This window comes from Malurus melanocephalus, unplaced genomic scaffold (genome assembly GCF_030028575.1).
Source record: "Malurus melanocephalus ecotype Western Australia unplaced genomic scaffold, MMel_1.1 scaffold_36, whole genome shotgun sequence".
NCBI lineage: Eukaryota > Metazoa > Chordata > Aves > Passeriformes > Maluridae > Malurus > Malurus melanocephalus.
The window spans coordinates 3,049,894-3,060,475 of record NW_026623268.1 but is presented as its reverse complement, the minus strand read 5'-3'; the positions used below and the strand labels follow the sequence as shown (position 1 = coordinate 3,060,475).

General features: G+C 41.1%; 1 protein-coding gene across 1 annotated transcript; it reads left to right on the top strand.

Annotated features, from left to right (window-relative positions):
• Positions 1–7,824: 7,824 nt before the first annotated feature.
• On the top strand, positions 7,825–9,204 carry GPR15 (G protein-coupled receptor 15). The gene has a single exon (XM_057364123.1). It carries the CDS (start codon positions 7,831–7,833, stop codon positions 8,920–8,922), a length of 1,092 nt encoding a protein of 363 aa, XP_057220106.1. The 5' UTR covers positions 7,825–7,830; the 3' UTR covers positions 8,923–9,204.
• Positions 9,205–10,582: the final 1,378 nt, after the last annotated feature.

Here is a 10,582-nt window from a genome sequence, read left to right as displayed (position 1 = left end):
ATGGCTCCTCATCCCCTTCCCAATGGCTCCTCACCCTTCCCAATGGCTCCTCATCCCCTTCCCAATGGCTCCTCACCCTTCCCAATGGCTCCTCATCCCCTTCCCAATGGCTCCTCACCATTCCCAATGGCTCCTCACCCTTCCCAATGGCTCCTCACCCTTCCCAATGGCTCCTCACCATTCCCAATGGCTTCTCACCATTCCCAATGGCTCCTCACCATTCCCAATGTCTCTTCACCCTTCCCAATGGCTCCTCACCATTCCCAATGGATCCTCACCATTCCCAATGGCTCCTCATCACCCTTTCCAATGGCTCCTCACCCTTCCCAATGGCTCCTCACCCTTCCCAATGGCTCCTCACTATTCCCAATGGCTCCTCACCCTTCCCAATGGCTCCTCACCCTTCCCAATGACTCCTCACCCTTGCAAATGGCTCCTCACCTTTCCTAGTGGCTCCTCACCATTCCCAATGGATCCTCACCATTTCCAATGGCTCCTCATCCCCTTCCCAATGGCTCCTCACCATTCCCAATGGCTCCTCACCCTTCCCATTTTGAAATTCCTCCTCGTGTCCAGCCTGAACCTGGCTGCACAACATGGGACTGTGTCTTCTCGTTACCTGGGAGAAGAGGCTGGTCCCTACCTGGTTGCAACCTTCTCTCTAGTTTTATTTCTCTTGATTGYTTGTAAAAAATGGTGACATAGCCTGGCTGAATGACTTGGGAAAACAGCGAGTGAGGTGAAAAAAAAAAAATCAGTAAAAATTGCAAAAATTAGCAGCACTGACGCCATACCCCAAAATTTCCCTCCATGCCCCAAAATTTCCCTCCTGGTACACAAAACCATGGAAATTATAAAAGGACTCTTGAAAGTGGTCAACAATTCCCTTGGCTGAGACACTAGCCCACCCAGTCTTGATTTTACAATCAAGCAAACAAATATCAGAAAAAAAAAAAACAAACCAAACAAACAGAAGCATCTGAGGCTTTCATGCCTCTGAGGACTTCTGGGGAATTATCCAAACTAACTCCTCCACCAGAATGGCCAGGAAATATTTTTTCAGTAAGAAGACAGGATGTAAAGATGAAAGCTGTGATAGAAGAAACTTCTCTGATTTGATGCAACATTTAAAAAAATAAATTAGTGATTATATTTAATTAAAGAAACCTCTGTCTATATGCCCCACCTTCCTGGGACATGGAGCTGTCTCACCAACACCTCATAATGTAACTGTCTACAAAGATGTATTTTGGGTTCTGACTGGGATTTATCCTGGACTCTAAAATATTTCTCACCTTTATTGATGGCCTGGAGGAAAGGAGAGTATTGCTGATAAACCTCCCAGATGACACGAGGGAAGGGTAAATAATGACATGGAGAGGGCACTGGGACAGGGCGACCTGATCATGTCACAGCCAGGACGAGCAAACATGCATTTCAATMAGGTCATCAATGAGCTCATCAATTTAAAAGCAAAGGCTGGAGGCTACACTTACCTGACATAAGTTTTTTTGTTTTTCTTGGGAAACACAAAATGAAAAGGAAAAATGTTGGTGAAGTACCAACTGCCAAGATATGGCCCCCCCAAAAAAACCCCAACTTTCCTGTAACCTCAGATGTATAAACTGAGAAATCACAAGGAGGAAAGAAGTTGTATCACATCTAGAATTGCTGTTGSCTGCTGAAATAGCACATCTAGTTTTGATATGTTGAGCAAGTAGAGATAAATCTGAAAAGGGATATGAAAATCACTGAGCAATTAGAAAAGCTATCTCAATGAAATATATCACAGAATGTCAGTTAATTTTATTTATAGAAGAGTTTATTTAAGCAGTTAATTTATTTAACTAAGGAGTTCCGAGAGTATAAAATACATATAGTAGGAATAGGGAACAAAATAATCAGTAACTTCTTTCTGTATACCTGTATAAATATCAAAGGTTGAAGCCAGAAAACATTAAAAGGAAAAAAAAAAGCCAACTAAACCTCTCTGTATCCTAAGCTGTGGTAAAAGCAGAAATGGAACCATTTACTGTAAAGTGCAGTGAATTATCTAACACTGGCATGTCCACAGTTTTTCTCCTAAAAGGTTCTAATTTCATAAAAATGAAAATAAATTCCGAAGAACTTTGCAGCCATTGCTATTTGCATTATTAAATTAGGCTACAGTRGCCTCTTGTTTTTCATAATCTGCCCTGATCAATATGAAGTGTGCAGCTGCTCAAAAGCATCCAGAGGGAAGAGATACATTTTTATTTACTTCAAATCAAACACACTCTACAGATCTCACCTGGAATTTTTTTTCCCCTGGAAAAATACCCTTCCTTATAGTAGGAGTAACCCAATAAAAACACTACAGATGAATACAGGGGTCAGTCCTTGCCAACAACTATCTTTTTTCTTTTTCTTTTCATACCTCCTCATTCTGCCTCAGCAGAAGCACTGGTTGATCAGTTTAGTTACAGAACAGGGTCAGTTGGGAAGGTTTTAAAAGTAATGGTTTGTTTTACTGWGCACAGGAAAGCAAGCACGAAGAGAATAATGCTGAGGGCTAAAGCACAAACGCTGCTCCTGCTTTTTGCAAAAGTGAATTTTCTTTGATAGCAGACCTGGATCCGTGTGCATTACTAATTTCTAAGAATTTAACATCAGACTGCTGCAAACAAAGCAAACACAAACAAAGCTCCAATATGTTGCAAAAAAAAAAAAAAATTGAATTGTTTAGTACAAAATTTGTGTCATTTTAGTCCTCACAGTCTAAGGAAATAGACTTTTGTAAACATTTGTAGGAGGCAGCACCATCTGTATTAAATGAAGTTAATACAGAATGAAAAGAGAAAAAAAACCTTCTTCATATATCACGTTCACTTCAGGAGTTACAGATTCAGACCTGAAAAAGGTGTTCAAAAGTCTGCCTGTTTTTTCCATAACTACTAGTTAATTTGCAAGAGATCACCTCCCCCAACAAATAWTCTCTCTGTAAGAATAAATAGGGCAGTTTTAGTTTTAGGCACCATGGATGAGCATTTCACATTGCCTGAGTGAGCAGAAAATCCCTTCAATCCCCCTCAGACCTCTTTATTCAGTTTGCCTGATTTTATTTCTGCCTTCTTTATTTTGTTTTTATTTTTTTCGTGGCACAGAACGCAGTAGTATAATTTTCACAGAGAGAAAACCTTATAGATGTKCTTCCACAAATACCATGAATAGCAYTGGGGCATTATGATGATRCTCACTCCTCCTCTGTGTGAGWGGTCTCCAAACCTTTTTTTCATGCACCTCATCAGAAAAAACCTTTAGAGCAGTTTTGTATAYATATTTTTATATATGTATATATAGTTTTAGAATTATACACATGTACTACAGTACGTGTATATATAATATATACATTATAAAACATACACAAAAAATAAATTTAAAAAAGGATGATATAAATGGCAATAAACAACTAATATTTAAAAATCAAGCRTACAAAAATATTTTCTTCCTGCACTGCATTTTGCACTTCTCTCAGCATAAACCTATTTCAGTCTATCCTGAGGCATTGCCCACAATTTTACCTGAATAGGTTCCCTATTCCTCTTTGTTGAAAGGGAAACTTCTGTTGGTTCATATTCATGTAATCACCTCTGAGCCTGCCTTCAATAAGCCATAGCATAGTATTTCAGCCAATTTAGTGTGGGTTTGAATTTTTTTTCTTTTTTAATTAGGTCTGCAGATCTGTTTCTTACTTTTTTTTTCAAAGAAAAGTAATTCAGAAACTATTACGCTTTATTTTACAGCCAAATGAACCTCTGTCCTTCTCAGCATTTATCACTATTAATAATTTACAGAAATGCAGCTTATTTTACCTAGATGCCTGTGCTTAAATAAAAGTACATGTACAAGCTGGGTTTAAACTGTCAGTAAAACAGTGGGTGTAAAACTAAAAAAGAAAAAAAAAAAAAAAAAAAAAAAAAAAAAAAAAAAAAAAAAAAAAAAAAAAAAAAAAAAAAAAAAAAAAAAGATCAAAAAAATAAACAACCCACAAAAACCAAACCTGCACCTCGCTATATGAAATGCTTCAATTGCAGAAACTCATGAGGCGAAGGAGATGTGTGTAAGAAACAAAATCAGCAGCCCTGAATACTTCCTGTGCAGATAATTATCCCACAAAATTACGTGACTACCTGCCATAATACCTGTGTCACAGGCACTCCAGCACCATGAACAAAGACATGAAGTCTTTTCTCTTGCTGTTCTTGGAAACACCTCAATATTTTCCYATGAGGAAGATTTAAGGAATGGTAAAAACCCTGACCCGACAGATTTCCCAAGTGTAAAGTTTGAGAGAGGCAGGATCATCAGAGAAACACCCATTTTTAAAGCAGAACTGGCCAAATATGGGGTCACCATCACAGTACCTACTCTGGGTGTTGGGTTRCAAAAGTTCAGTTCACTCCCAGGTTTAAAACTGCTCAGCACCAAGAAGCTTCATTTTTTTTCAGAGCTGCATCAAGGGCTGGACAAAATGGGTATCCCAAATGGAAGGACAGAAACCCAACACAAACCAGTAGCTGGTTGCTTCAGCAGAGAATATTTTTTTCGGAAAAGGGTTTACACGTATCTGTTGAAGCCTGGGAGGAGGAAAACACTGTGGAAATATAGGAGTAGGATGAGGAGAGGCTGGAGGCTGTGTTCCTGAGGAAAAAAAAAAATCTGGAATATCTGTGCAAGAGTGCTGTGAGGGAAATTTGCATGTGCTCAGTATTTTTSATAGCTTGGCTCTATCTCCATGAAGGGAGCTCTGAGAAGAGTAAGACCCTACATGAGGCCTTAAGTGAATCATTATCATGTGAAAAAACAAACAAACAAACAAACCCAGGCACAGAGACTATTGACAAATACACCTGCTGCTGCTCCTCTTGGATAATTACAGATGCTTCATTACTCATGACAATGCTTTAGATTATCTTCACAAATTTCTGCCCAGATAAGGAAGTGCCACATGTGGAATATGGCAACGTGCACTGACACCCCTGTGTCTATGCAGAGCATTCAAGAAATACAGAGCAAATTCAATAAAGCAGAGTTGATCCCTATTGAAAAGGTTTACTGTTTATTTTTTTGTTTTAATGAGTTAGGCTATTAAACTAAACGAAGACAACATAGTGAGGAACCACAAATACAGGACAGCACATACATAAACTTCTCTTTATGATGCCTTTAAGCTKTTTTAAGTTACTCATTTTTTGTTTGCTCTGAGATGGAGAGGGAAAGAGTGAATTTCAAGGAGTGTGAAGTAGCGCAAGGTGGAGGGAAGAGAAGTTCATGTCTGATTTCTAAAGCTTGTAACTACTTGCAAGCTGTTATGTTCTAACTTCAGAGTAAAATAATATGTAGGGCCACCTTTGCAAGAGAGGCAGAACCACTGCAGAACTGACTGCAGGGTTCAGCTGATCTCCTGCTCTAGGACTGATGGATAGAGAATGCCTCTATTTCCCAGTGCTCCTTGGAAGAAATGAACTGAAATACATTCCTTGAAGCAGCAATAAGCAAAGACAGCACAAAACTCATGTCTGCACTGACTTCATCAAATGTCTTTTATATAAATTGAAAGCTATTTTGCCACTTTTACACAAGTCTTGGCTGAAAATTTAGTATATGCTTTGTACTCTTCAGATGGTGAGAAGATGATTTTTAGCCTGTGTTTTCTTGCAGGTTTACACTTGATGTTTCTTGCATGCAAATTGCAATGTCCTAAATGTAACCTGATTTTAATAATTTAGGAGTTTGGTTTTGTGCTTCCTTCTCCCAGCTTTGCCAAGGAYGAAATAAGCTGGCACACAAATCCATATTGTAAGTGACCAGTGACAAGTCTCTTGAAAACAAGAAGACTTGCAGCAGTAGTATCTGCTTACTATAATCACCACAGAAGAGACTTCTAAATTTCATTGAAAATAAGAGTTGTCTTTTAGGCAATCAGGTGCAGGAGATTACTCTCAGAACAACAACAAGGCATTTTGCAAATCTACGGAACTTTTTTTTTTTACTCTGATTCATGAGTGAACTAACTAAACARAGTCACTGCCTCCTACTTAGAAAAGGACACAGTGATTTCCAGGGTGAGCACTTACACCCACTTTGAGATGGAAGKAAGATAATTTTAGCCTGTTATTCCTCACAGGTTCACATTTACATGAGTGGCATACAAATCAGTAATCTAAGCCAGGGTGTTTAATACACCCTGATAATTTTTCAGAGTTTGTGATGGATGAATTRTATAATTCATAATTGTATAAGTATGTGCTTACCCATTCCATAAAACTAGTCAGCTAGAGTCCACTAGTGCCYTACAGGCAGTGAGGCAGCTGTATAAAACTGGATAATTTCCAGATATCACCATATCTACACGAGGCAGTGCCCACCCTCCATCCAGCTGCCAGTTATTTTGCAGCAGTTGGCTGCTTTTCCAGGCGCCTGGAAGTCTACAAGGTACCTTCTTCACAGTAGAACATACCCTGAGCACTGGGAGAGYGAATCTGAGTGCATCCAGAGTGCACTGGAGGGACTAACCTGCTGTGCACGCAGTTTGGAGCTGCTCTTTGCTCTTTATGGAGACACATGGATGCAATCTGTCTGCCCAGGGATGGAACACGCACCAGGAGGCGATTTCCTCAAAGCTTTGAGAATCCTGGAGGTGCATCTGGTCTGTGAACATGCAGGTGGGTGGGAGAGGAAGAAGAAAATGCATTTATTTTCAGAAGAGAGGAAGGATGATTAAGACCAATAGTGCAGGTTTCAGATTAGTATGCACTAACTAAGCTGTAATGAGCTCAGTAGTTTTAAAAATGAGAATTTCCATTTGATTTATGCAATGCTGAAAGGGCTGTCTGTGAGCCACAGAAAGATGAAGGAAATCAGAGCTAATTAAGAGAAGTGGGTGCTGTGTGTGAGAAAAGCTCAAGAGCCATGCAGGCTGTGCAGCCAGAAGGAGAAGGAACAAACCACTGCTCTGGAGTCCAGGACTGTGACTGATGGGGAAACTTACGTGGGGGATGGGAGCATCAATCAAGTTTCAAATTGCAGAAGCATTTATGACACACTGGAAAACTGTTCTKGAAGTTTCTGATACAATCCTAAAGTTGGGTGTGGAGAGTCCAGATCTGGGGGGATTGTTGGGGCTGCAGGGCAGGAGAGTGGCACTGACAGGGCAGCCAAGAACTGGGACTGATAAAGAACAACCAGCTACAGGGCAGAACAGATACAATAGTTTTAAATGTTTCTGCCTGTTTATATTCTTATCGAAGAATTACTTTCAACAGAAAACAGCAATCATAAAGAGACAAGTAAAGTAAAAAACTCCAAGCCTCAGAAAAGGCGAACTTGCCCTGACAAGCAATTTATACAAAATATTTTGAATAAAGGTAAAGATTGGCACACCTGAATTCACTGCTCTCAGACTTCTTATGAGCTGGTACAATCTCAAATTTCTTCGAACTACCAATATAGTGTCCCAAAAAAAAAAAAAAAAATCAGAATCTCAAAAACTATCTTCTCTCCACCCAAAAGAAAAGCACAACATGAAGCCGGAAAATGCAAAATGAAGATAGAATCGGTAAAACTATATTTGATTTTTAAAAGCCAGTGGCATTTATTGTGAAGCAGAGTTTTGATTGGTCAGATAGTCTTGTTGCCTATGCTATCGGTTAAAAAATGTAYGAATTACTTCGCCACAAAACCACTTTTCTGCTCCTCCCCGCTCTCCAGCTCCTCCTCTCACCAATGAAATGTTTTTCAAGACCTGGAAGGGAAGGGCAGGGGAAGCTCAGAGCCTCCCTCAGAGCGAGGATGACGACAGAAACAGAACTCCCCCAGGTGTCATCCATGTCCACAGCCACTTTCAACTAYGACTATTACTACGATGACCAGTGCCAGTACCAGCCCCTGCAGCACACGTCGACCTTCCTCCCAATCCTTTACTGCRCTGTGTTCCTCGTGGGCATCGTTGGCAACTCAATCCTGATCACGGCCTTGGTGTTTAAGCGGCGGGTCCAGAGGCTGATCGACATCTTCATCATCAACCTGGCYGCTTCTGACTTCATTTTCCTCATCACGCTGCCGCTCTGGGTGGACATGGAGGCGTCAGATGAGAGCTGGAGGGTGGGATCTTTCCTCTGTAAAGCCAGTTCCTACATCATCTCGGTCAACATGTACTGCAGCATCCTCCTCCTCACCTGCATGAGTGCAGATCGCTACCTGGCTATCATGCACCCCTCTGTGGCAAGGCAGATCAGAACGAGATCCTATTCCAAAGCGCTCTGCATCTGTGTCTGGTTATTATCCTGCTGCYTGGGGATGCCAACCCTGCTGTCCAGAGAGCTGAGGAAGCAGGATGGAAAGACTTACTGCACAGACAAAGCCATGACAGAATCCAAGCAGATCATGTCACTGATGCTTTTAATCGTGGCCTTCTTCCTCCCACTGTTGAGTATTTTAACCTTTTAYTGCTCCATCACCAAGAGACTCTGCGTGCACTATCAGAAGGCCGGGAAACGTGATAAGAAACTGAGAAAATCCATCAAGATTGTCTTCATTGTAGTGGCAGCTTTTGTTATCTCCTGGGTTCCTTACAATCTTTTCAAGCTTACAGTGATCCTTTTGGGACTCCTAAAGCAGCCTGACTGTTTTTCTGGCACGGTTGCCCGGCTGGGCATCAAGGTGAGCAGCCCGTTTGCCTTTGCCAATAGCTGTGCCAACCCTTTCATTTACTTTTGCTTTGACAGCTACATCCGCAGAGCCATGCTCCAGTGCCTGTGCCCACGGGTGAAAAACACCAGCAACAGCTCTGATACCCTGGACACCCACCTGAGCCATTCCTTATCCAATTTTGTGGCAGGGGAGTATGCTGCCAGGAAGAGGACGCGCTCTGTGTCCCTCTGACTGAGACTGGGACCGCGGAGGAAGGAATTTCTCCCTCCAAAAAATGACAGGAAAAGAAAAAAAGAGCAACAAAGACAGGTGCAAGTGTAATGCAGCCAGCACTTCAGGTGGGAGGGATGCTGTTTCCTTTTAAATGCAGGGAGCTGGAATAGAAAACCTTAACCACAAGGCTCCTTCACAGTGATTTCTGTGACAAAGCACGATCTAAATGCRAAACCATCGTACCAAGAAACAGCTGCAAATGTTTGTCCTGGAACCCCAGTAGAAGTGCTACAAACTACAGAAAAGAACCATGGGATTCAGGTCCAGGCCTCTCCGAGACAAGCTTTGAACTTAAATGTATGTAGCTTTTTTGTTCTGTGCAAGAAAAACAACATCAATGTTTCTTTTAGGTTCCTAGCTTGCCCACAAGTAATTCATAATGTCCTTGAACTGACCTGACCAATTCTGGTTTTTTGGAGGTTTTCTGAATTTAGAAATAATTTTAATGAATTTGTGCGTTACCAGTTCTCATAACTTGAGTCTTTAATTTAAGTTTCAGCTCCTTATTATGGCATTAAATCTTCAGTTGTAATCATAATAGTTAAAGTAAGCATTTAGCCCCTTTGATTTCAGAAAAAAAGGGCACTTGAATGCAGAGATACCAGGAGACAGGCAAAAGAAGTCCTGCATTCAACCTTTCTCTTAAAGAAAAGAAGGCCAACAAAAGCACATCTGTGCATTGAAAGACTTCTTTGAGGACCTGACACAATTTCTGACTGCTTTGGTCAGAAGAGTCATTGCCTCTTACTAAAGAAAAGGACACCGAGTTCTAGAGTGAATGGTTACACACATGCAAACCTGCTAAAAGGCTTCAAAGGGATGACAGCTGCATCATCTAACACAGTTCATGAAAAACAGAAATKAGTAAAGCCTGAAGTTCTGACTATTACTGTCTGGACAGAGGATAGAGACAGTCTYTCTCCCTGGACAATGGAAGTGTAATCCCTCTGATGTAACTGCAGCACGAATACATTCACTATGGCTTTTCTTTTCACACATCTATGATTTCTAAACATCTGTAAATGGAAAGAACTATTCCGAGTGTTAAAAATAAACCCTGGTATTTGCATTTTGTGTCAAACCTTGCAGCTGAGCTGTTCAATGTCCACAGAGAAACTAAAGCAGRGCTCCTCCAAGGGCACTCAAACCTAGAAATCAAGGTGTGCTCATCTTGCCCAGCTCCTGAGCAGGRGGAGAGCTGGCTCTGCAGGCTCAGGGGAGGCACAGGAGCCTTTCAGCAGTGGCTCTGTGGCACATGGGATTCACCCCTGAGCTACAAGAGGGGTATCACAGAGAAAACACACARGCTTTTTGCTCTCCCCTCCCTTCACTGTATGTGTTTCCTCCCTCATTACCTCTTCTAAAAGATTTTGTTTTTCTTTCTCCACATGACAAGCTTTCTCTCCCACCCCCATCTAACTGCCAAACTCCTTTTTCAGGTTCACAACTGCATGAAGAGCATCAACTGTTCCCAAACCTGCCAGTGTTTGAAAATAAGACCAGTGTCAGTTCAAATTTTAAAGTTATAAAGTTTTTAATTCATTTGCAGTGACGCTCAAAAATTGCTGTCTCTTCTCGATCTCTTCTTTCTGCCTTTACAGGTGTATAAAAAGACACC